General features: G+C 44.7%; 1 protein-coding gene across 1 annotated transcript in view; it reads right to left on the minus strand.

The window, feature by feature from the left end:
* LOC116366978 (Krueppel-like factor 7) overlaps window positions 1-26,088 on the minus strand; it is a 29,369-nt gene extending 3,281 nt beyond the window's left edge. The window contains exons 1-3 of the mRNA XM_031818798.1: window positions 25,312-26,088; window positions 14,815-15,436; window positions 1,098-1,221 (exon numbers count right to left, since the gene is read on the minus strand). Coding sequence (XP_031674658.1) covers window positions 1,098-1,221; window positions 14,815-15,436; window positions 25,312-26,088 — 1,523 coding nt within the window. The remainder of the gene's footprint in view (window positions 1-1,097; window positions 1,222-14,814; window positions 15,437-25,311) is intronic.
* Between the last annotated feature and the right edge of the window lie 512 nt (window positions 26,089-26,600).

A 26,600-nucleotide genomic window follows, 5' to 3' on the forward strand; every position in this document is an offset into this window, starting at 1 on the left:
GAGGTGACACACAGATGAGGTGTTGTTGTGAACATCAACATACTGTATTACTGTACAGCTAAGACAAGATGAGGTAAACACTGGTGCCCCAAGCTCCTCACACGTTGTCATGGTAATATAGTCTCCTATAAAAAAAGAATAACCTGAGGGCTCTGAACAGTTGTCATGGTAATATAGTCTCCTTGAGACAACAGTATAACCTGAGGGTTCTGAACAGTTGTCATGGTAATATAGGCTCCTTGAGACAACAGTATAACCTGAGGGTTCAGAACAGTTGTCATGGTAATACAGGCTCCTTGAGACAACAGTATAACCTGAGGGTTCTGAACAGTTGTCATGGTAATATAGTCTCCTATAGACAACAGTATAACCTGAGGGTTCTGAACAGTTGTCATGGTAATACAGGCTCCTTGAGACAACAGTATAACCTGAGGGTTCTGAACAGTTGGATGGTGGATCTCTGTGTTTTTACTACGCTTCTGATGTTTTTATACAGTTATGTAAGTCTTTACATGACCTTTCTGATCTTTCTGGTCTGGACTTAACATCACTACTATATGCCCTGTTCTACAGTGTTGCTTACTAGGGCTGGCTGCATCAGCCTGTTAACATCACTACTATATGCCCTGTTCTACAGTGTTGCTTACTAGGGCTGGCTGCATCAGCCTGTTAACATCACTACTATATGCCCTGTTCTACAGTGTTGCTTACTAGGGCTGGCTGCATCAGCCTGTTAACATCACTACTATATGCCCTGTTCTACAGTGTTGCTTACTAGGGCTGGCTGCATCAGCCTGTTAACATCACTACTATATGCCCTGTTCTACAGTGTTGCTTACTAGGGCTGGCTGCATCAGCCTGTTAAGTACTGTAACTGCCTTGCCAAACACTGAGCGTGAGTAACGCATGCCTCGCCTTCAGAGTCGATACACTTAACAGGCTTGTGTTGCTGCGCGCGTGTGTGTGTGTGTGTGTGTGTGTGTGTGTGTGTGTGTGTGTGTGTGTGTGTGTGTGTGTGTGTGTGTGTGTGTGATGCGCTTGTGTTGCTGTGTGTGTATGTATGTGTGTGTGTGTGATGCGATTGTGTTTTGACATACCTGTCACAGTGGTCACACTTAAAAGGCTTTGCGCCCGTGTGTTTGCGGTAGTGTCTCGTCAGCTCATCGCTCCGGGCGAACCGCCACTCACAGCCCTCCCATGAGCACTTGTAGGGCTTCTCACCTGAGGACAGAAACAAACACTCTTGTTCAGTACTCATCCACCAATCACACGCATGTTTAACACTTATCCACCAATCATACGGATGGTTATAGCAAGCATCCACCAATCCCAGCACCCCCATCTCACGTATTAGAGCCTGATTATTACCACCTCGGTAAACTGATATAACCATTAGAGTTTATGATAAACAGGATCGACATTGTACAGAGCGGCTGCATGGCACCATCAAATCAAACATTAACATTGGGCTCAGTCAACTAGATGGGGGCATATTCCCACCGTACTGTGTTTCACATGCAGCTAAGTTGATAGGAGACTTCCATTTAGGAGTGAGTGTGTGTGTCTGTAGCAGCAGACTGGCCATCTGGCATTTCGGGCAAATGGTCCACTTTTTGCCCATTGGGCCTGTCTGACTTGGGGTTTTTTTTTTGCGCAAAATTATAATTTGTCAAATAATGGGCGTCTTAAGGAAAACATGAGCCGCTGTGTTAGAAACGCCATGGCTGAATCTGGTGCCAGTCTGCCCCTGTGTGTGTGTGTGTGTGTGTGTGTGTGTGTGTGTGTGTGTGTGTGTGTGTGTGTGTGTGTGTGTGTGTGTGTGTGTGTGTGTGTGTGTGTGTGTGTGTGAGAGAGAGAGAGAGACACACATGTTAGGTGTGTGTGTGTGTAGTGTGTTTTCATGGATGCGGAGGGGTTCCCAGTGGTCTCTTATCCTGCTGAACGGGCAGAAACGAAAAGGAGGAGGAGGAGAGGAGGAGGAGAGGGGCAGAGATACTAGTGGGAGGTGTGTAGTAATTAGGCCAATGGTGTTGCTTAATGGGAGTTACTCTATATTTACAATCTGCCAGCTGCCTCCCTCTCTAAGGAGATGTCACACACATCCACCAATCATCCCAACTAGACCGCATAACACAGACATCAGACTAAATACAGTCACATAGAGACATCAGACTAAATACAGTCTCAGATAGACATCAGACTAAACACAGTCTCATAGAGACATCAGACTAAATACAGTCTCAGATAGACATCAGACTAAACACAGTCTCATAGAGACATCAGACTATGGGACAAGGAAAAACCCTCCCCTAACCCGGACGACGCTGGGCCAATTGTGCATCAGCCTGGGATCAAACCCGGATCTGTAGTGACGCCTCTAGCACCGCGACCGCTGTGCCACTCAGGAGGGCAATGCTTTTAAGTAGTTGATGACATGTGTGTCAGTGTTTGTTGGTTTTTTACTAGTCTACAACACTATATATAATCTATATACTATAATATAACCTATATAATATATATATACTATGATATAACCCGTATAATATATATACTATAATATAACCTATATAATATATATACTATAATATAACCTATATAATATATATACTATAATATAACCTATATAATATATATACTATAATATAACCTATATAATATATATACTATAATATAACCTATATAATATATATACTATAATATAACCTATATAATATATATACTATAATATAACCTATATAATATATATACTATAATATAACCTATATAATATATATACTATAATATAACCTATATAATATATATACTATAATATAACCTATATAATATATATACTATAATATAACCTATATAATATATATACTATAATATAACATACATAATATAATATCATCTGTATACTATAATATAACTTGTATTATATAACCTATATAATATATATACTATAATACAACCTACATAATATAATATAATCTATATACTATAATATAACTTCTATTATATAACTTATATAAAATCATCTATATACTATAATATAACATATAATATAGCCTATATATCAAAATCTATATACTGTAATATAACCTATAGAATATATATATATAAATATATACTATAACCTATATAGTATAATATAATACATATACTATAATATATATACATTCTAATGTAAATCTATATACTATAATATAACTTATATAATATAACCTAAATAATATAATCTATATACTATAATAACCTATATAATATAATCTATATACTATAATATAACTTATATAATATAACCTATATACTATAATATAACTTATATAATATAACCTATATACTATAATATAACTTATATAATATATATACTATCATATATATAATATCATATAGCTTATATAATGTAGCCTATATAATATATATACTATAACCTATATAATATATATACTATAATATAACTTATATAATATATATACTATAATATAACTTATATAATATAACCTATATAATATATATACTATAATATAACATATAATATAGCCTATATAGCCTATTTAATATATATATATATACAGTATACTATAATATAGCCTATATAATATATATATACTGTAATATAACTTATATAATATAACCTATATAATATATATACTATAATATAAATACTATAATATAACTTATATAATATAACCTATATAACCTATGTAATATATATATACTATAATATAACTTATATGATATAGCCTATATAATATATATACTATAATATAACTAATCTAATATATCTAATATTACCCATATAATACATATATACTATAAAATAACCTATATAATATATAAAATATCATATAACCTATCAAATATATATACTATAATATAGCTTATATAATATAGCCTATATAATATATATTATATAACCCATATAATATATATACTATAATATAACTTATATAATATAGCCTATATAATATATATACTATAATATAACTTATATAATATAACCTATATCATATATATACTATAATATAACCTATATAATATATATACTATAATATAACTTATATAATATAACCTATATCATATATATACTATAATATAACCTATTTAATATATATACTATAATATAGCTTATATAATATAGCCTATATAGTATATATACTATAATATAACTTATATAATATACATACTATAATATAACTTATATAATATATATATACTATAATATAACTTATATAATATATATACTATAACCTATATAATATATATAATATAATATAACCTATATAATATATATACTATAATATAACCTATATAATATATATACTATAATATAACTTATATAATATATATACTATAATATAACTTATATAATATAACCTATATAATATATATACTATAATATAACTTATATAATATATATACTATAATATAACTTATATAATATAACCTATATAATATATATAACATAATATAACCTATATAATATATATACTATAATATAACTTATATAATATATATACTATAATATAACCTATATAATATATATACTATAATATAACCTATATTATACCTATATATAATGTAATATATATATATACTATAATATGACTTATATGATATAGCCTATATAATATATATAAAATAACCTATAAAATACATATATACTATAAAGTAACTTGTATAATATAACCTATTTAATATATATACAGTATACTATAATATAGCTTATATAATATAGCCTATATAATATATATACTATAATATAGCCTATATAATATATATAATATAACCCATATCATATATATACTATAATATAACCTATATAATATATATACTATAATATAACTTATATAATATATATACTATAATATAACTTATATAATATAACCCATATAATATATATACTATAATATAACTTATATAATATAGCCTATATAATATAATATAACATATAATATAGACTATATAATATATATACTATAATATAACATATAATATAGACTATATAATATATATACTATAATATAACCTATATAATATATATACTATAATATAACTTATATAATATAACCTATATAATATATATACTATAATATAACCTATATAATATATATACTATAATATAACTTATATAATATAGCCTATATAATAGCTCCCCGGTGTGTTTGGATGGTTTAATGAGGCACGGTTTGTTCCAGCAGTTGTCACACGTTTTATATCTCTCTTCAAGAGCTCCATCCAATCCACATAACACTTGCTTCATCAGCTTTCAGAATGCAATTAAGAAAGGAAGGAAGCATTTTGTGGTTTGCAGTGCTTTTATAATGACCTGCCTGCTATCTCCCCAACCGAGCTGCTGAAGAACAGAAAGGTACATTACCATAATAAAGCAAATGGGATGACGTGTGTCAGCAGGTGAAGATATATTTAGGAGGACTAGCCCCCTCTTCCTCCTGGGGCCAGCCTTCTTTGGTGTTACTCTGATGTTGTCCATAAGGAATTCACTACTCAACTACTTAACATACCAGAGGCCATTCTTATCTTTAGAGCCTAGCTGAGTGGTAGGTAACAGAGGACATTCTTATCTTTAGAGGCTAGCTGAGTGGTAGGTAACAGAGGTCATTCTTATCTTAGAGGCTAGCTGAGTGGTAGGTAACAGAGGCCATTCTTATCTTTAGAGGCTAGCTGAGTGGTAGGTAACAGAGGCATTCTTATCTTTAGAGGCTAGCTGAGTGGTAGGTAACAGAGGCCATTCTTAACTTTAGAGGCTAGCTGAGTGGTTGGTAACAGAGGCATTCTTATCTTTAGAGGCTAGCTGAGTGGAATGCAACAGAGGCATTCTTATATTTAGAGACTAGCTGAGTGGTAGGCAACAGAGGCCATTCTTATCTTTAGAGGCTAGCTGAGTGGTAGGCAACAGAGGCATTCTTATATTTAGAGGCTAGCTGAGTGGTAGGCAACAGAGACCATTATTATCTTTAGAGACTAGCTGAGTGGTAGGCAACAGAGGCCATTCTTATCTTTAGAGGCTAGCTGAGTGGTAGGCAACAGAGGCATTCTTATATTTAGAGGCTAGCTGAGTGGTAGGCAACAGAGGCCATTCTTATCTTTAGAGGCTAGCTGAGTGGTTGGTAACAGAGGACATTCTTATATTTAGAGGCTAGCTGAGTGGTTGGTAAGAAAGCCCATTCTTATCTTTAGAGGCTAGCTTTGTGGTGGGTAACAGAGGTACAAGGTGTGTACTTATCACTCACATCCAACTCATTCCCCAAAACAGGTTCGCATTTCCCCTATCCTCCCCTCTCCTCTAGCCCCATCCTCCCCTCTCCTCTAGCCCCATCCTCCTCTGCCCTCTAGCCCCATCCCCCCCTTTCCTCTAGCCCATCCTCCCCTCTCCTCTAGCCCCATCCTCCTCTGCCCTCTAGCCCCATCCTCCCCTCTCCTCTAGCCCATCCTCCTCTCTCTTCTAGCCCCATTCTCCTCTCCCCTCTAGCCCCATCCTCCTCTGTCCTTCCTCTCCTCCTCTGTCCTGTCCTGTCCTCTCTTCCTCTGTCCTTTCCTCTAGCCCCATCCTCCACCCTCATCTGTCCTTTCCTCTCCTCTAGTTCCATCCTCCTCTGTCCTTTCCTCTAGCTCCATGCTCCTCTGCCCTCTCCTCTAGCCCCATCCTCCTCTGTCCTTTCCTCTCCTCCTCTGTCCTCTCCTCTAGCCCCATCCTCTGCTCTCATCTGTCCTTTCCTCTCCTCTAGTTCCATCCTCCCCTCTCTTCTGTCATTTCCTCTCCTCTCTCCTCTGTCCTTTCCTCTCCTCTAGCCCCATCCTCCCCTCTCCTCTGTCCTTTCCTCTCCTCTCCTCTGTCCTTTCCTCTCCTCTAGCCCCATCCCCTCCTCTAGCCCCATCCTCTCCTCTGTCCTTTCCTCTCCTCTAGCCCCATCCTCCCCTCTCCTCTCCTCTCCTCTAGCCCCATCCTCTCCTCTCCTCTGTCCTTTCCTCTCCTCTCGCCCCATCCTCTCCTCTCCTCTGTCCTTTCCTCTCCTCTAGCCCCATCCTCTCCTCTGTCCTTTCCTTTCCTCTAGCCCCATCCTCCCCTCTCCTCTGTCCTTTCCTCTCCTCTAGCCCCATCCTCTCCTCTGTCCTTTCCTCTCCTCTAGCCCCATCCTCCCCTCTCCTCTGTCCTTTCCTTTCCTCTAGCCCCATCCTCCCCTATCCTCTGTCCTTTCCTCTCCTCTGTCCTTTCCTCTCCTCTAACCCCATCCTCTCCTCTGTCCTTTCCTCTCCTCTAGCCCCATCCTCCCCTCTGTCCCTTCCTCTCCTGTAGCCCCATCCTCCCCTCTCCTCTCCTCTGTCCTTTCCTCTCCTCTAGCCCCATCCTCCCCTCTCCTCTGTCCTTTCCTTTCCTCTAGCCCCATCCTCCCCTCTCCTCTGTCCTTTCCTCTCCTCTAGCCCCATCCTCTCCTCTTTCCTCTCCTCTGTCCTTTCCTCTCCTCTAGCCCCATCCTCCCCTCTCCTCTGTCCTTTCCTCTAGCCCCATCCTCCCCTCTCCTCTGTCCTTTCCTGTAATTGTGTCCTTTCCTCTCCTCTAGCCCCATCCTCTCCTCTGTCATTTCCTCTCCTGTAGCCCCATCCTCCCCTCTCCTCTGTCCTTTCCTCTCCTCTAGCCCCATCCGCCCCTCTGTCCCTTCCTCTCCTGTAGCCCCATCCTCCCCTCTCCTCTCCTCTGTCCTTTCCTCTCCTCTAGCCCCATCCTCCCCTCTGTAATTTCCTCTCCTGTAGCCCCATCCTCTCCTCTCCTCTCCTCTCCTCTCCTCTCCTCTCCTCTCCTCTCCTCTCCTCTAGCCCCATCCTCCCCTCTGTCCTTTCCTCTCCTCAAGCCATATCCTCCCCTCTCCTCTGTCCTTTCCTCTCCTCTAGCCCCATCCTCTCCTCTTTCCTCTCCTCTGTCATTTCCTCTCCTCTAGCCCCATCCTCCCCTCTCCTCTGTCCTTTCCTCTAGCCCCATCCTCCCCTCTCCTCTGTCCTTTCCTGTAATTGTGTCCTTTCCTCTCCTCTAGCCCCATCCTCTCCTCTGTCCTTTCCTTTCCTCTAGCCCCATCCTCCCCTCTCCTCTGTCCTTTCCTCTCCTCTAGCCCCATCCTCTCCTCTGTCCTTTCCTCTCCTCTAGCCCCATCCTCCCCTCTCCTCTGTCCTTTCCTTTCCTCTAGCCCCATCCTCCCCTATCCTCTGTCCTTTCCTCTCCTCTGTCCTTTCCTCTCCTCTAACCCCATCCTCTCCTCTGTCCTTTCCTCTCCTCTAGCCCCATCCTCCCCTCTGTCCCTTCCTCTCCTGTAGCCCCATCCTCCCCTCTCCTCTCCTCTGTCCTTTCCTCTCCTCTAGCCCCATCCTCCCCTCTCCTCTGTCCTTTCCTTTCCTCTAGCCCCATCCTCCCCTCTCCTCTGTCCTTTCCTCTCCTCTAGCCCCATCCTCTCCTCTTTCCTCTCCTCTGTCCTTTCCTCTCCTCTAGCCCCATCCTCCCCTCTCCTCTGTCCTTTCCTCTAGCCCCATCCTCCCCTCTCCTCTGTCCTTTCCTGTAATTGTGTCCTTTCCTCTCCTCTAGCCCCATCCTCTCCTCTGTCATTTCCTCTCCTGTAGCCCCATCCTCCCCTCTCCTCTGTCCTTTCCTCTCCTCTAGCCCCATCCGCCCCTCTGTCCCTTCCTCTCCTGTAGCCCCATCCTCCCCTCTCCTCTCCTCTGTCCTTTCCTCTCCTCTAGCCCCATCCTCCCCTCTGTAATTTCCTCTCCTGTAGCCCCATCCTCTCCTCTCCTCTCCTCTCCTCTCCTCTCCTCTCCTCTCCTCTCCTCTCCTCTCCTCTCCTCTCCTCTCCTCTCCTCTCCTCTCCTCTCCTCTCCTCTAGCCCCATCCTCCCCTCTGTCCTTTCCTCTCCTCAAGCCATATCCTCCCCTCTCCTCTCCTCTAGCCTTAAAAACAAGAGAGGCAGATTTAGGTCTGGCCCACTCCCTCCCTCCCTCCCTCACACCGGCCAATTATAGTCCCGGGAGGCATGGATGCCTGACTCAGTCTCCTAGCAACCGGGTAAGGGATGAAACACGAGGAGGAGGCAGCTAGTGCAGCTGGCTGGATCTGGCATTGGCAGCACACGCCGCTGTGCCACAAGCCAATTACCACTCACGCTGGCAGAAGAGAATGCAGTTGCCTAGCAACCTGCACTGTAACGCTGTACATTCTTGATGGGGGTAGGGGGTGTGGTGGTTGTGAGGGGGGAGGCATAGTGGAGACAGCATCGATACAGGCTGAGACCAGTGCCTAGAGCACAGAAGATAACCACTCCAGCTACACACTCCTCCATTGATAGGCTATGGTTGCCTAGCAACACACACACACAACCCAGCCTCTCAGGTGGCTGAGTTGTGGTTAACTGCATTTCCTCCATTAGCTGGAGATGGACCGGGGTATCATGGTCTCTGAGGTCATTATGGGGGCACTGGGAAAGCACTTTACAGACCAGTACTACTCACTCCTACACGTTTACTGTTACACTAGTCAATGCTGGCTCCCTTTATATGAGCAGAGAGGGAGAGTGTGTGGGTGTGCGTGCATGTGTGTGAGAGAAAGGGAGAGATGGAGGAGACAGAGAGAGGAGGGGAGGAGGAAGGACAGAGAGGGAGAGTGTGGGTGTGTGTGAGAGAAAGGGAGAGAGAGAGAGCAGGGGAGGAGGCAGGACAGAGAGGGAGAGTGTGTGGGTGTGTGTGCATGTGTGTGAGAGAAAGGGAGAGATGGAGGAGACAGAGAGAGGAGGGGAGGAGGCAGGACAGAGAGGGAGAGTGTGGGTGTGTGTGAGAGAAAGGGAGAGATGGAGGAGACAGAGAGAGCAGGGGAGGAGGCAGGACAGAGAGGGAGAGTGTGTGGGTGTGTGTGCATGTGTGTGAGAGAAAGGGAGAGATGGAGGAGACAGAGAGAGGAGGGGAGGAGGCAGGACAGAGAGGGAGAGTGTGTGGGTGTGTGTGCATGTGTGTGAGAGAAAGGGAGAGATGGAGGAGACAGAGAGAGGAGGGGAGGAGGCAGGACAGAGAGGGATGTGTTTTACTCTTCCCCTCTTCAAAATCGAATTGCACAATTCCTTATCTGCGTTCAAACCTCCATTCATAAAACTCACTGCAGGGACGTGTAATTTCCACAAAGTCTGCTTGATTCCAGCTCTATTGTTAATATCTTCTCTGTCAGTCATTTATGGGAATAACAAGTGAAGAAAAGAGGGGTTTGAGTAACACCGTCTCTTAAGTCATGTCCTGATGATTGAACGAGTGGAGGCCCATGGCACTATGTCTCAGACTGAAGTGTTTCTACCTCTCCTCCTCAGTGCTCGGTCCCTGTCTTGGTGCTGTCAGTGGCTAAAGTAACTATTTCAGATAGCTATAACAGTGACCCTGTGCTTTGAGAGCCAGCATGTCACGTAACAGTACAGGTGGACTGAGATGTTTCTACCTCTCCTCACTCTGTCACTGTCTTGGTGCTAAAACAACTGTTCCAGCTATATCTCTCACTCTCTTTCACGTGTTCCAGCTATATCCCTCACTCTCTTTCACGTGTTCCAGCTATATCCCTCACGCTCGTTCACGTGTTCCAGCTATATCTCTTACTCTCTTTCACGTGTTCCAGCTATATCCCTCACTCTCTTTCACGTGTTCCAGCTATATCCCTCACACTCGTTCACGTGTTCCAGCTATATCCCTCACGCTCGTTCACGTGTTCCAGCTATATCCCTCACGCTCATTCACGTGTTCCAGCTATATCCCTCACTCTCTTTCACGTGTTCCAGCTATATCCCTCAAGCTCGTTCATGTGTTCCAGCTATATCCCTCACTCTCTTTCACGTGTTCCAGCTATATCCCTCACGCTCGTTCACGTGTTCCAGCTATATCCCTCACGCTCGTTCACGTGTTCCAGCTATATCCCTCACGCTCGTTCACGTGTTCCAGCTATATCCCTCACGCTCGTTCACGTGTTCCAGCTATATCCCTCACGCTCGTTCACGTTCCAGCTATATCCCTCACGCTAGTTCACGTGTTCCAGCTATATCCCTCACGCTCGTTCACGTGTTCCAGCTATATCCCTCACTCGCTTTCATGTGTTCCAGCTATATCCCTCACGCTCATTCACGTGTTCCAGCTATATCCCTCACTCTCTTTCACGCGTTCCAGCTATATCCCTCACGCTCGTTCACGCGTTCCAGCTATATCCCTCACGCTCGTTCACTCGTTCCAGCTATATTCCTCACGCTCGTTCACGTGTTCCAGCTATATCCCTCACGCTCGTTCACGTGTTCCAGCTATATCCCTCACGCTCGTTCACGTGTTCCAGTTATATCTCTCACTCTCTTTCACGTGTTCCAGCTATATCCCTCACGCTCGTTCACGTGTTCCAGCTATATCCCTCACGCTCATTCATGTGTTCCAGCTATATCCCTCACTCTCTTTCACGTGTTCCAGCTATATCCCTCACGCTCGTTCACGTGTTCCAGCTATATCCCTCATGCTCATTCACGTGTTCCAGCTATTTCCCTCACTCTCTTTCACGTGTTCCAGCTATATCCCTCACTCTCATTCACGTGTTCCAGCTATATCCCTCTCTCATTCACGTGTTCCAGCTATATCCCTCACTCTCTTTCACGTGTTCCAGCTATATCCCTCTCTCTTTCACGTGTTCCAGCTATATCCCTCACTCTCTTTCACGTGTTCCATCTATATCCCTCACTCTCTTTCACGTGTTCCAGCTACATCCCTCTCTCTTTCACGTGTTCCAGCTATATCCCTCACTCTCTTTCACATGTTCCATCTATATCCCTCACTCTCTTTCACGTGTTCCAGCTATATCCCTCACTCTCTTTCACGTGTTCCAGCTATATCCCTCCCTCTCTTTCATGTGTTCCAGCTATATCCCTCACTCTCTTTCACGTGTTCCAGCTATATCCCTCACTCTCTTTCACATGTTCCAGCTATATCCCTCACTCTCTTTCACATGTTCCAGCTATATCCCTCACTCTCTTTCACGTGTTCCAGCTATATCCCTCACTCTCTTTCACATGTTCCAGCTATATCCCTCACTCTCTTTCACATGTTTCAGCTATATCCCTCACTCTCTTTCATGTGTTTCATTGACCACATACTACTCAAAATGCAAGACCGATGCATAGCTTCATTCTAAATGGGAAGCTAGTGTGGATATTGGAGCAGACCAGTTGAGGCTGTAGAACTGACATGGAGCGTTAGATTCCGGGTCCATTCCATTTCAATTCAGGAAGTGAACTAAAATTCAAATTCAAATTCTCCTCAATGCCTTTCAATAAGATTTTTTGTGTTGTTGTAATCATTTGAATTGGTTTGGTTTACTTTTTGAATTGACTAGAATTTAAATGGAATTGACCACAAACCTGGTAATAATACAGGTGTTTGAGAAGTGCCAGATTTAGCCTATAGAAAGAGTACGTAGAGGCAGACTAAAATAAACTGGGAAACCACGGCTTATCCAGGTCAATCCATCAATCACAGGGCAGTTAGTCACTCAGCGGACAGTTTCCTGACAGAGGTGTGAGTGGTTTGGGATTGAGATTGAGGAGAGTGAGAATTATGGCCATTTCCGCCTCTGGAAATCTGCTGAGGAAGTAGTGTGGTAACCTTGGGAAAGAATACTGATAGCAGAGTATACTGAGGGCCCTGGCAGCGCTGAACAGTACTGAAGTACTCATTTAGGCTGCTGGTGCCAGCACTCTAAGTTTAGGTGGTAATTATATTTTAGGGCCAATATTCTGTAATTGGTACTCAAGCAGTTGAACATTTGAGGAGCCAGTGAGCACTGGCCCAGGGTCAGGGTGAGGGTTAGGGTGAGGGTCAGGGTGAGGGTTAGGGTCAGGGTGAGGGTCAGGGTGAGGGTCAGGGTGAGGGTTAGGGTCAGGGTGAGGGTCAGGGTTAGGGTCAGGATTAGGGTGAGGGTGAGGGTGAGGGTCAGGGTTAGGGTTAGGGTTAGGGTCAGGGTTAGGGTTAGGGTGAGGGTCAGGGTTAGACGAGGAAGAGGATGAAGAGGGTTAGGGTGAGGGTCAGGGTTAGGGTCAGGGTGGGATGAGGAAGAGGGTTAGGGTTAGGGTTAGACGAGGAAGAGGATGAAGAGGGTTAGGGTGAGGGTCAGGGTTAGATGAGGAAGAGGATGAAGAGACTGAGTAGGGTTAGGGTCAGGGTTAGGGTCAGGGTTAGACGAGGAAGAGGATGAAGAGGCTGAGTAGGATTAGGGTTAGACGAGGAAGAGGATGAAGAGGCTGAGTAGGAGGTAGAGGATGATAAAGAAGATCTGGTCTTTAACTGATAAATGAGGCTCCATTAACAGAAAAGGCCATGATGAGTACCAGGTATGATTAAAGAGAACCTGAGCTAAAAGTAAGAAACATGAAACATGGACGAGGGATGTCTAAGAAGGTAAGGTATGATGTGTGGTAGTTCTGATGGTGTTGGTCTGGTGGTCTAGTCTGTCTGAGAGCTCGCCCTGCCTGTTAACGACTCAGATGATCTACCTCTTTGATAAATGATACTTATGTTTTCAGATTAAGTCACTTTCCCTGGGATGAAGTGAGCAGTATTTCCCTGGGATGAAGTGAGCAGTATTTCCCTGGGATGAAGTGAGCAATATTTCCCTGGGATGAAGTGAGCAGTATTTCCCTGGGATGAAGTGAGCAGTATTTCCCTGGGATGAAGTGAGCAGTATTTCCCTGGGATGAAGTGAGCAGTATTTCCCTGGGATGAAGTGAGCAGTATTTCCCTGGGATGAAGTGAGCAATATTTCCCTGGGATGAAGTGAGCAGTATTTCCCTGGGATGAAGTGAGCAGTATTTCCCTGGGATGAAGTGAGCAGTATTTCCCTGGGATGAAGTGAGCAGTATTTCCCTGGGATGAAGTGAGCAGTATTTCCCTGAGAAAAAGTGAGCAGACCCCTCCTGTCTCAGCCTCCAGTATTTATGCTGCAGTAGTTTATGTGTCGAGGGGCTGGGGTCAGTTTGTTATATCTGGAGTACTTCTCCTGTCTTATCCGGTGTCCTGTGTGAATTTAAGTATGTTCTCTCTAATTCTCTCTTTCTCTCTTTCTTTCTCTCTCTCGGAGGACCTGAGCCGTAGGACCATGTCTCAGGACTACCTGACATGATGACTCCTTGCTGTCCCCAGTCCACCTGGCCGTGCTGCTGCTCCAGTTTCAACTGTTCTGCCTGCGGCTATGGAATCCTGACCTGTTCACCGGACGTGCTACCTGTCCCAGACCTATTATTTGACCATGCTGGTCATTTTTGAACATTTGAACATCTTGGCCATGTTCTGTTATAATCTCCACCCAGCACAGCCAGAAGAGGACTGGCCACCCCTCATAGCCTGGTTCCTCTCTGGGTTTCTTCCTAGGTTCTGGCCTTTCTAGGGAGTTTTTCCTAGCCAACGTGCTTCAACACCTGCATTGCTTGCTGTTTGGGGTTTTAGGCTGGGTTTCTGGACAGCACTTTGAGATATCAGCTGATGTACGAAGTGCTGTATAAATAAATTTCGTTTGATTTGATATTTCCCTGAGAAAAAGTGAGCAGTATTTCCCTGAGCAAAAGTGAGCAGTATTTCCCTAATATTTATTTCCTATCACATACTTAATTAAGCTTGCCTAGTGCAGTGGGATGGAACAGAATAGTCCCAAAAGTGCCGTCCATTTGGTATTCAAGGCAGGCTCAATCTGATGCTCAAAGTATCTGAAATAAAAACCAATGCAATTTCGACTGTGCTGTAGACTGCAGAGTAGTGTTGATGAGTGTCTGTCACCTGTGTGTGTCCTCTGGTGGGCCTTGAGATGGGAGCTCTTGGTGTAGACCTTCCTGCAGCCGTTAAACTGGCAGCGGTGGACCCTCTTCTTGTTCTCAGAGATACCCCCCACGCCCATCACACACGTGCCCCCCTGCTCGCCGTCGCTGTGCCCGCCTGTGGTGTCACGCCTTGTGGGCAGTGGTGGCGCGTCTGTCGCTGCCAGCATGGCGGAGCTCAGCCCCACCTTCCTCGCCACCAGTTTGAGAGTGAGCGTGCCGTCCGCGGACGCCGTCAGAGTCTGGTGGGGGTCGGGCTTGACCAGGTGGCGTCCCAGCTCCGGGGACGAGGGCGGAGTCAGGGAGGTGACGGCGCTCAACTGGGCTGGGTGTACCCCTCCCCCTCCAGACCCTAACCCCATCCCGTCTCTAAGTTTGGCAGACTTCAAGGCCCCAGAGAGGTGCTTCCGAGAGGGGCAGAGCAGGGGCGGTAGAGTAGGGCTGGGGAGGAGAGGGTCTAGTAGTTCTTCTTCACTGTCCTCCTTCAGGTAGGCCGGGGTGAGCAGGCAGTCAAGCTCCTCGTCAAAGAGGTCCGACAGCCTCTTGGGCTCCGTCTGTAGATAACGCTCCAACTCCAGGCGTGTCTGATGGGAGAAGGGAGAGACAGGGGTCAGACTCACACATAAACCCTATGTCTTAACACTGATATACAGGTACTCCTATAGGTGGTACTGCTATTCCCAGACTGGTGTACTCATAACCTTGGCTGAAGCACATGCTACATAGAATCACTACAGTGCAGATTTCAGTGGAATAATGGAATACTGTGCTGCTAATGGTGAACATCCCTCTAAAGCTGAGTGGATATTTCCTGTTCGGATTTGTTCACTAGATCACATCATTCAATTAAAACAACCTGACAACTCCCATAATTACTACACCAGTCAGAGCTGGGTGAAATGTGGAGCTCTCTCATCAACTGATATAATGTATCCAAGTGAGCGGGCAACTAAGGCAATTGATTGATGAATAGCTCACCCCTGATGCCCTTAATTTCCCTTCGTGCCCACCACAGGAGGTTGGTAGCACCATAATTGGGGAGGATGGGCTCGTGGTAATGACTGGAGCGGAATCAGAGGAATGGTATCAAATACATCAAACACATGGATGCCATTCCGTTTAATGCCGTCCTCCCCTCAGCAGCCTCCTGTGGAGCCCACTCCCATACCCTATCATTCTGTATGTCTTTGTGACTGTATACAGGTAGATCAGAGAAGGCACATCCCTGATTGGAAGATGAGTGACCACCCTGATTAGAAGCACCTGCTGCTCATTGGTTGTTCACCTGTGTTCCCTCCAAATGCTGTTGTGAATTAAAATGATTTGCACCTACGCTGTACGCTGTCCCCTGATGCAGTGAAAATCCTTTAAAAAAACACATTTTATGCGACATCTTTTTGAGTGTGGACCCATCATACCTTTTTATATATATGGAGAAAGACTGCTGGTGTATTTTTAGAACCCCAGGGAGGATAGTAGATGGTGGAACCAGCCCCACATTACCAGGCCTGGCAGCTCTGCAGAGATGGCTCATTACACACAGATTGATTACAATGGCTGGAGTGGGGAGAGGAGCCCTGAACCGACTAACCTCTCTCTCTCTCGCTCTCACACACACACAAGCACAGGTCTCTCTTTATTGAGCACAGATAAGCCCCGCGTGCAGTTTTACAACCCTCAGATAGGGGAGAGGACAGATTTATTAAGTCATCAGTCTGGGGATTTCCTTCTGCTTTGGCCGTATGCTAAAATAACGGAATATTCCATCATGAACCACCTGCATTTACCTAGTAGACCAACTCCATCAGACAAAGCCTGGCTCTGTTCAAGAGGGGACGTGTTGGGTTGGAGATGTAGGGACGCAGTTCAGACGCTGTTCAGCACAGCAGTGCTCTCCGCACAAAACCATAAAGGCGTTTTGTCTGACGGCAGGGCCCCCTCCCTCCCTCCTCCTCTCTCTTTCTCTCTGATAGCTGTGAGTTGTGTTTGGCATGTAGAGGCTAAAGTACTCTGACAGTGGCAATGGGAGAAAACAGCCCTGCCGCCGGGCCTTATACAAACCATTTCAACTGAGCCAGAGGAGAATGACAGACAGCTCCATTATGGAGGTGGAGGGTGTACAGACGGCATCCATCTGACAGATGAAGTTCATATAACTCTTGTTTCTGTGTTCTGCACTCTAAAAATACTACAGTTCTTTATTATTTGTATCTGTTGCTAGGTGATACTTTTTTGGGGGTGGGGGGGGGCTGTTAAACTAATTTGCATATTAACGTAAAATTGTAAGCACCCCCAAGAGTGTGTCAATAGAGAAATGCTGCGGAAATGTCTTTCTTACCTGTTATAATGGGGACTTATTTTAAGATGCTTTAAAAAAATAACCTTTTCCGTGGTTTTACTGCTCCTTTGATTGCTGCGGTCATTGTAAAATGTAATTGGAATGAACTGAATTTACGAGAGAGGCAATTTAAGTGTTGGCGACATTAAGAAGTGATAAGAAAATGGTATGCTTCAATCTTCACTGAATTCAAAAGGGAGAACAATCATCGATACAGCCATTGGTCACTGTCTGAGTCTGCTAACACTAGTGAGCTCAATATGCTCATGCAGTGTATAGTTCATGATGTAGACATGTTCAGCTTTCATGATTCATTTCAAGCTATTGCCCTCCCTCCCTCCCTCCCTCCCTCCCTCCCTCCTCATGGGGTTATGAGTAAAGAGAGAGGGGGAAGTAAAATGGACGAGGAAGAGAGACGGCTGAAGAGGGAGGAGGGGAAAAGAGATGGAGAGAGAGAGACATGAGGGACAGAAATGAGGTATGGAAGAGAAACAGATGGATGAAGGAGGGGCTGAGGAAAACCGAGAATAACCGGGGGTGCGAAGGTGTGAAAAAAGGGGAGACCGAGAGGGAGCGAGGGTGTGAAAAAATGGGAGAGCGAGAGAGGGAACGAGGGCTTGCCTTGGCTCTCACAGTGGGAAGTAAAACCAATCCTGGGCCTGTGACATTCACCGTAACGGTATCCTCACAGCAGGCTAACTAACATACGTCCAGGAGCCTTGCACTCTGAATCCTCACCTCAGGCAAAGGAGAGATGAGACTGCACTCTGAATACCCACCTCAGGGAAAGGAGAGATGAGACTGTACTCTGAATCCTCACCTCAGGGAAAGGAGAGATGAGACTGCACTCTGAATACCCACCTCAGGGAAAGGAGAGATGAGACTGCACTCTGAATACCCACCTCAGGGAAAGGAGAGATGAGACTGCACTCTGAATACCCACCTCAGGGAAAGGAGAGATGAGACTGTACTCTGAATACCCACCTCAGGGAAAGGAGAGATGAGACTGCACTCTGAATACCCACCTCAGGGAAAGGAGAGATGAGACTGTACTCTGAATACCCACCTCAGGGCAAGGTGGGATGAGACTACACTGTAGCGGTTCCGTATCAGTAAGTATAGGTCTCTAACCAGTACAGCCAGAAGAGGACTGGTCTCCCCTGAGACTGGTTCCTCTCTAACCAGTACAGCCAGAAGAGGACTGGTCTCCCCTCTGAGACTGGTTCCTCTCTAACCAGTACAGCCAGAAGAGGACTGGTCTCCCCTGAGACTGATTTCTCTCTACCCGGTACAGCCAGAAGAGGACTGGTCTCCCCTCTGAGACTGATTTCTCTCTACCTGGTATGCTGATGTAAAAAGGGCTTTATGAAACACATTGGATGTATTGAATGTGAGTGTAGGTCAGTGATGTCAGGTGATCAGTGTTGAGGAGGAGACTGTTTGCCAGTGGAGAGGTTTAAAAGCATTATGATTGGTGTGAGATAAGCGTGGGCTAGAAGGACTTTCCACCATATTTCTTACAACTTTCCTTTTAAACCCAGGAAGGGAAGTGAACAGTGCACCACACTAGTCAAGGGGTTAGAGAATTGGGATGCAGACAGGGGGTCTGAGGAGTTTATTGGAAGGTAGAAGATGGAGAGAAGATGGAGGGCTGGGAGAGACAGCAGACTCTTTCTCTCACTAAAGGAATGTTGTTCAAGAGGAGTGATTCAGAATTTTCTTCACTTGTCTGTGTATCTTTCTCTGCAATGTGTGTGGTCTTCCTGTCTTTGTCAGGTTTAAAAGCAGTGCTCTGGCATCCCTCGGAGGCTGATTTCTCCCAAAGGGCAAGATGGGGCGGCAGGTAGCCTAGTGGTTAGAGCGTTGGACTAGTAACCGAAAGGTTGCAAGATCGAATCCCTGAGCTGACAAGGTAAAAATCTGTTGTTCTGCCCCTGAACAAGGCAGTTAACTCACTGTTCCTAGGCCATCATTGAAAATAAGAATTTGTTCTTAACTGACTTGCCTAGTTAAATAAAGGTAAAATAAAAGATAAAGAGGACTTAACAGGCCACTTGGACTGACAGAGTAATTGACTGACATGGATCTAAAAAGTCAACATGGATCGTCTCCACACAAAGATGTCTTTAAGTCTCTCAGGTTTAAAGCAGACTCCTTTTCTATGCATGACTTAAAAGAAAAGAGAAACCCTCTTTGGACCGCCAAGTGGGAGCGGAACTGAGGAGAAGTTATCCAATGACCTACTGCACAAGCAAAGTTGTCCAAAGACGGATCTTTCCACTCCAACCTGGCGGCCCATTTAGTGCTAACAGTGAAGACATGCCCACAGCCAACAGTTGGATTCAGCCATGACCCTGTCTGAGTCAGCATGTTGGGCAAACAAACGTTCCGTGATATGACATTTTGCTGCCATGATAACAAAGCCTTTGGGCGGAGCTGAGCTGTGTGTTAGTGAGTTAGTCACCAAGCCACCAGGGATATTATTTATGGCTGGAGAACTGACCTGTTTCTCTCTGGCCCGTGGCAAAATGTGTTGAACAAACCCCTCAATGGCTATCTAGTATTCTTATGCTTGGCTCTCTCCAATACTAGTTTTTGTTTCCTTTCTCACACCAAGCTAGTCAGTGGTTTACCCAGACAGAGTGAGTCATGTGTCACACGCTGAAGTGAGAGCAGCTCAGAATAGCAGAGTGAAATAGGCAGCGAGAACAAAACACCACAGAGCCAATCGTCAGGCTGGGGTGAACGATACAGATAACAACGTTGTTCCCCTATATATATCCTATCTAACTGATACATATAGTAGCGTATCCTGCCTCTGTCTTAGCCTCTACCACTGCAGTACAACTGTTACCTCATCTATCTCAACACAGCCTTCCCCCAATATTAATTCCCACCCACATGGGCACCACTAGTGCCCTCCCTGCAGATAGCAAGCCTGCCAACACAGGCTATCCCTCCTCTCGCCCCCTTTAGCATCCCCCCCTCAGCCCAGCACACAGCATGTCATTAGTATCAAAGTGCTAGCTAAGCTACCACCCACAGTTGGCTGCCTGGCTAACTGCTGGAGAGGCTGGTAAAAACACAGGTTAGCCTATAAAAACACACAGAATTCATAGACCCCTGACTTGAGGCCAGAACACCAGACACTTAAGTGAGATAAGGTGGATATGGGTCATTAATGTTGTGAAGATTTAATCCTGTTGCTTCTGTGCAATTATTTGCCTGTTAGTGGCCAGCCTGTTAGTGGCCAGCCTGTTAGTGGCCAGCCTGTTAGTGGCCAGCCTGTTAGTGGCCAGCCTGTTAGTGGCCAGCCTGTTAGTGGCCAGCCTGTTAGTGGCCAGCCTGTTAGTGGCCAGCCTGTTAGTGGCCAGCCTGTTAGTGGCCAGCCTGTTAGTGGCCAGCCTGTTAGTGGCCAGCCTGTTAGCTTGCACGATTCTTGCCATTCTCCTTGGACCTCTCATCAACGAGCTGTTTTCACCCACAGGACTGCCGCTGACTGGATGTTTTTTGTTTGTCGCACCATTTTCGGTGAACCCTAGAGAGTCCGTGGGAGAGAGCCATTTTCGGTGAACCCTAGAGAGTCCGTGGGAGAGAGCCATTTTCGGTAAACCCTAGAGAGTCCGTGGGAGAGAGCCATTTTCGGTGAACCCTAGAGAGTCCGTGGGAGAGAGCCATTTTCGGTGAACCCTAGAGAGTCCGTGGGAGAGAACCATTTTCGGTGAACCCTAGAGAGTCCGTGGGAGAGAACCATTTTCGTGAACAGGGTGGTGTACCTAATAAACTGAGTATATAGTGGCATCACTATTAGCTCCATGAAATCTGCAGCGACATGGGTCATCTGTCAAGTCAGGTGACTGTTCTGTCTACCAATGAGAAGCTTTGATGTGCTGCCTCACTCTGATGTGACACCAGCCAAATGACTATTCTCCAGCAGCCTGACTCAAGCAGAATCGTTTGGTCGCCTGGCTCCATCCCTTTGTGTGGGTGTGTGTGTGTGACCCTCCCAGAGGGTGATTTATGACTTTGCTGAGCAATACTTAGAAATGTCCCTCCTGCATCCCCACATCCTAACCCCTTCCCCATGCTCCTCAGCCCCTCTCCTCCTGCCTGCACCTGCACTGAATGCCACCTCAGCCAGGTGAAGATCGAAGAAGCTGTAGAGAACAGAGAGATACACTGCATGACCAAAAGCATGTGGACACCTGCTCGTCCAACATCTCATTCCAAAATCATTGGCACTAATATGGACTTGGTCCCCCCTTTTCTGCTATAACAGCCTCCACTCTTCTGGGAAGGCTTTCCACTAGGTGTTAGAACATTGCTGCTGGGACTTGCTTCCATTCAACCACAAGAGCATTCGTGAGGTCGGGCACTGATGTTGGGTGATTAGGCCTGGCTCGCAGTCAGTGTTCAAATTCATCCCAAAGGTGTTTGATGGGGTTGAGGTCAGGGCTCCACACGGATCTCGACAAACTCTTTCTGTATGGACCTCGCTTTTTACATGGGGGCATTTTCATGCTGAAACAGGAAAAGGCCTTCCCCAAACTGTTGCCACAAAGTTGGAAGCACAGAATCGCCTACAATGTTATTGTATGCTGTAGCGTTAAGATTTCCCTTCACTGGAACTAAGGGGCCTAGTCCGAACCATGAAAAACAGCACCAGACCATTATTCCTCTTTCACCAAACGTTGCAGTTGGCACTATACATTGGGACAGGTAGCCAAACCCAGATTCATCTGTCGGATTGCCAGATGGTGAAGCGTGATTCATCACTCCAATGGCAGCCGACGCTTGGCATTGTGCATGGTAATCTTAGGCTTGTGTGGGACTGCTCGGCCATGGGAAACCCATTTCATGAAGCTCCTGACGAATAGTTATTGTGCTGACGTTGCTTCCAGAGGCAGTTTGGAACTCGGTAGTGAGTGTTGCAACTGAGGACAGACAATTCTTATGCACTACACGCTTCAGCACTCGGCAGTCCTGTTCTGTGAGCATGTGTGGCCTACCACTTCGCGGCAGAGCCGTTGTTGCTCCTAGACGTTTCTCCTAGATGTTTCTACTCCTAGACGTTGCTCTTAAACATTTCTAGAATAACAGCATTTACAGTTGCCTGGGGCAGCTATAGCAGGGCCGGAATTTGACAAACTGACTTCATGGAGAGGTGGCATCCAATGAAGGTTCCACGTTGAAATTCACTGATTGCTTCATTAAGGACATTCTACTGACAATGTTTGTCTATGGAGATTGCATGGTGATGTGCTCGATTTTATACACCTGTCAACAACAGGTGTGGCTGAAATAGCTTGAATCCACTCATTTGAGGTGGTGTCCACATACTTTTGTAAATATAGTTTACTAGCAGCAGCACAGGCTTGACTGACTTGACTGTTCACAGGAAAGAAGACAGTATTCCATTTTCCGTACTGATCTGAGTGAGAGAAGACTTAGACTATAGCCTCTGTTTATTACCATTTTTAAACTACTGAGCCAAGCCTAAACAAATATTTCACATTCATTTTTTTATTTTATTCAACCTTTATTTAACTAGGAAAGTCAGTTAAGAACAAATGTATATTTACAATGACAGCCTACACCGGCCAAACCCAGATGACGCTGGGCCAATTATGTGCCGCCCTATGGCGGTTAGGGTTGCAAAGGGATTAGGGTTGCAAAGGGTCGGAAAATTCTAGGTCTTGGGGATAGTTTAACCAAAATATGCTACAATTCAATGGAATTGCAACCCTCTTCATGCACAGTGCATTCTTCCATCACATCTACAGCTGATTCTCAAGATCTTGCACACTAATGAGATGCTATTGAGCCCACACTACTACCTTGTCAGAGCCAAGGACTACATGCTTTCTGGTACATTGTGATTACAATACTGGGTGGGGTGAATATATTTTATATGACATACATCATTTTTAGTTAACTAGTATATAGTAGCCTACAGCAAAGTGTGTTTAAATCATTTAACTTGTTAACAATTTCTGCTAGTTAGTTTTTGCTACCATGTGGGTTTTAGCTTGTTTGAGCCTGCTAACTGAGGAGTGTTAATTCACCTGTTTCCATACATGTTTCATTTAAAACATTTATCTTACAAAAGGAGTTGTTTAATCTAACTGTTTAACTATTTATCTGTACATGGAATTGTATGGTTTTTTTAACTCATTTTTTCCTAATCTTTACAGGAAAATGCCACGGTACTATCTGATGTGTGGAGACATTTCACTGCAGCTAATGTAGAAGGAAAAGCTATGTATATTTACAAATACTGTGCCAAATCATAGGTGAAGAATGCAACAAAGATGCAGAATCATCTGGCCAAGTGCATAAAGTTCCCTCAGCGCTCACAACAAGCAACCTCTGACAGAAGTCCCTCTACTTCTATTCGAGGTGAAAATTATGGATCAGACACTTTATCAATAGCAACAGCTCATGTCCTCCTGGAATCAGACACCTTATCGATAACAACAGCTCATGTCCTCCTGGAATCATACGTTTCTTTACTCAATGGAGGAACGCAGTCAGAGAAATGCTAATGAATGTATTGCTCGAGCTGTGTATGCAACTGGTTCACCTCTGATGCTCACAGGAAATGTGTATTGGAAGAGATTTCTGAATGTTCTTGGCCCAGCATACACCCCTCCAACCAGACATGCTTTATCTACTAATTTGCTGGATGCAGAGTTCAAGTGAAGGTCAAGCAAATCATAGAGAAAGCAGCTTATGCCCTGCCCACTTCACTGTTGCTCCAAGCAGAGGAAACTGCAGTTCTGAAATGCATCAAAAAGCATGAAGACTTCTGCCTGAAGCCCATACACGCCACAGCATCCATGTTGGACCCCAAGTATGCTGGCAAGAGCATCCTGTCTAGTGCAGAGCTCAACAAATCAAATCAAATTTATTTATATAGCCCTTCGTACATCAGCTGATATCTCAAAGTGCTGTACAGAAACCCAGCCTAAAACCCCAAACAGCAAGCAATGCAGGTGTAGAAGCACGGCCTATGGTGTCATCACTACCATATCTCGCCACCTTGGCCTGGATGAGGGAAAGGTTATTGGCAGTCTGGCGAAGTATACTTCCAAGCAAGGGCTTTGGGATGGAGATATGCCATAAGCAATATGACAGTCATGCCAACATATAGTATCTCATCAGCTACCTGGTGGAAGAGACTTTGTGGATCTGAGGCTCTTTCCCCTGTTGCCTCCATCATCCTCCAAATCCCACCAACATCATCCACCTCAGAACTCAACTGGTCCTTGTTTGGGAACACAAACCAAAGCACGCAACAGGCTGACCAATACAAGGGTTGAAAAATTGGTGGCCATCCGGGCAAATTTGAGGCTTTTTGAACCTGACAACGAGCCATCCTCAACAAGGTTGGAAAGTGACAGTGAAGATGAGGCCTCAGAGTCTGATGTTCAAGAGGTGGACATTGAGGAGATCCAGGGAGAAGACATGGAAGCCTGAGAGGAAAACAACCAAAGCTTTAGTTTCTAGACTATCATTTTACAGAAGATGTGGAAAATGTTTTTGGGAGATGCGATGGATCATTGGAGATCATTCAATATTCCCTTTCTTTTGTTAAGTGAAATCATCCCATGTGAAGAGTCAACTCATTTAATTAAAGTTAAATTCTTAACTAAACCGTTTTTTATATTTCTATTGGAAGGATTTAATCATTTGCAATTGTGTCTACATGTGATAAGGTAAAAGGTTTATGTTTCTGCCTCCATATGATATGGTAAATATATCCAATGCGAAAACATCTACATTTAAATGGTATTAATTAGCATATATTTCCATTATTTCCCATATATTCCCATTAATTCCCACAGAAAGTTTCCACCTCTGAATATTTCCCAAAATGTGCAAACCCTAGTTGTGATACAGCCTGGATTCGAACAAGGGTGTTTGTAGTGATGCCTCTAGCACTGAGATGCAGTGCCTTAGACCGCTGTGCCACTCTGGATCCATGGGGTGGTAGAGATTAGGTTCAGCGAGATCTAACACCTTCTGCCACCACTTAAGAGGCGTTAGAGACCGGTGCAGCCAAGCAGAGCAGAGATGTGAGATAATTACACACACACAGCCCTTATCAGACGACATTACCCTCACAATATAATCTCCCAGATCCTTCAGGGCAGGTATAAAGGGCTTTGCTCCCAGATCCTTCAGGGCAGGTATAAAGGGCTTTGCTCCCAGATCCTTCAGGGCAGGTTTAAAGGGCTTTGCTCCCAGATCCTTCAGGGCAGGTATAAAGGGCTTTGCTCCCAGATCCTTCAGGGCAGGTATAAAGGGCTTTGCTCCCAGATCCTTCAGGGCAGGTATAAAGGGCTTTGCTCCCAGATCCTTCAGGGCAGGTTTAAAGGGCTTTGCTCCCAGATCCTTCAGGGCAGGTATAAAGGGCTTTGCTCCCAGATCCTTCAGGGCAGGTATAAAGGGCTTTGCTCCCAGATCCTTCAGGGCAGGTATAAAGGGCTTTGCTCCCAGATCCTTCAGGGCAGGTATAAAGGGCTTTGCTCCCAGATCCTTCAGGGCAGGTATAAAGGGCTTTGCTACCAGATCCTTCAGGGCAGGTTTAAAGAGCTTTGCTCCCAGATCCTTCAGGGCAGGTATAAAGGGCTTTGCTACCAGATCCTTCAGAGCAGTTTTAAAGAGCTTTGCTCCCAGATCCTTCAGGGCAGGTTTAAAGAGCTTTGCTCCCAGATCCTTCAGGGCAGGTTTAAAGAGCTTTGCTCCCAGATCCTTCAGAGCAGGTTTAAAGAGCTTTGCTCCCAGATCCTTCAGGGCAGGTTTAAAGGGCTTTGCTCCCAGATCATTCAGGGAAGGTTTAAAGGGCTTTGCTCCCAGATCATTCAGGGAAGGTTTAAAGGGTTTGGCAAGCATGGTTCCTGATGAGGACACACTTCAGCTGGCTGTTCAAGCCAAAGCGCTCTACCCCATGTACCTGGATCAGTCAACAACATTGAACATTCATTTGGTGCAATTAAAATGTTGATTTGGGGCCTCTCCCTGAAACCTGCTTACCAGGTTGGTCTGAGTAATGTCCATAGACACTTCAGTGCTAATCAAGAAATTATACGTCTGCACAGAGAAGCTCACAGACAGAGCAACACGAGACAAGAACCAATCATATCCCACACGTATGCTCCCTACCTCCTCAACCATGCTGATCTATTTCAGACAGAGTTATACCACCAGTCAGACAGGGACCAACGTGTGGAGTTAACAGGAGTTATACCACCAGGAGTTATACCACCAGTCAGACAGGGACCAACGTGTGGAGTTAACAGGAGTTATACCACCAGGAGTTATACCACCAGTTAGACAGGGACCAACGTGTGGAGTTAACAGGAGTTATACCACCAGGAGTTATACCACCAGGAGTTATACCACCA

The sequence above is a fragment of the Oncorhynchus kisutch genome, unplaced genomic scaffold (genome assembly GCF_002021735.2).
Source record: "Oncorhynchus kisutch isolate 150728-3 unplaced genomic scaffold, Okis_V2 scaffold1626, whole genome shotgun sequence".
NCBI lineage: Eukaryota > Metazoa > Chordata > Actinopteri > Salmoniformes > Salmonidae > Oncorhynchus > Oncorhynchus kisutch.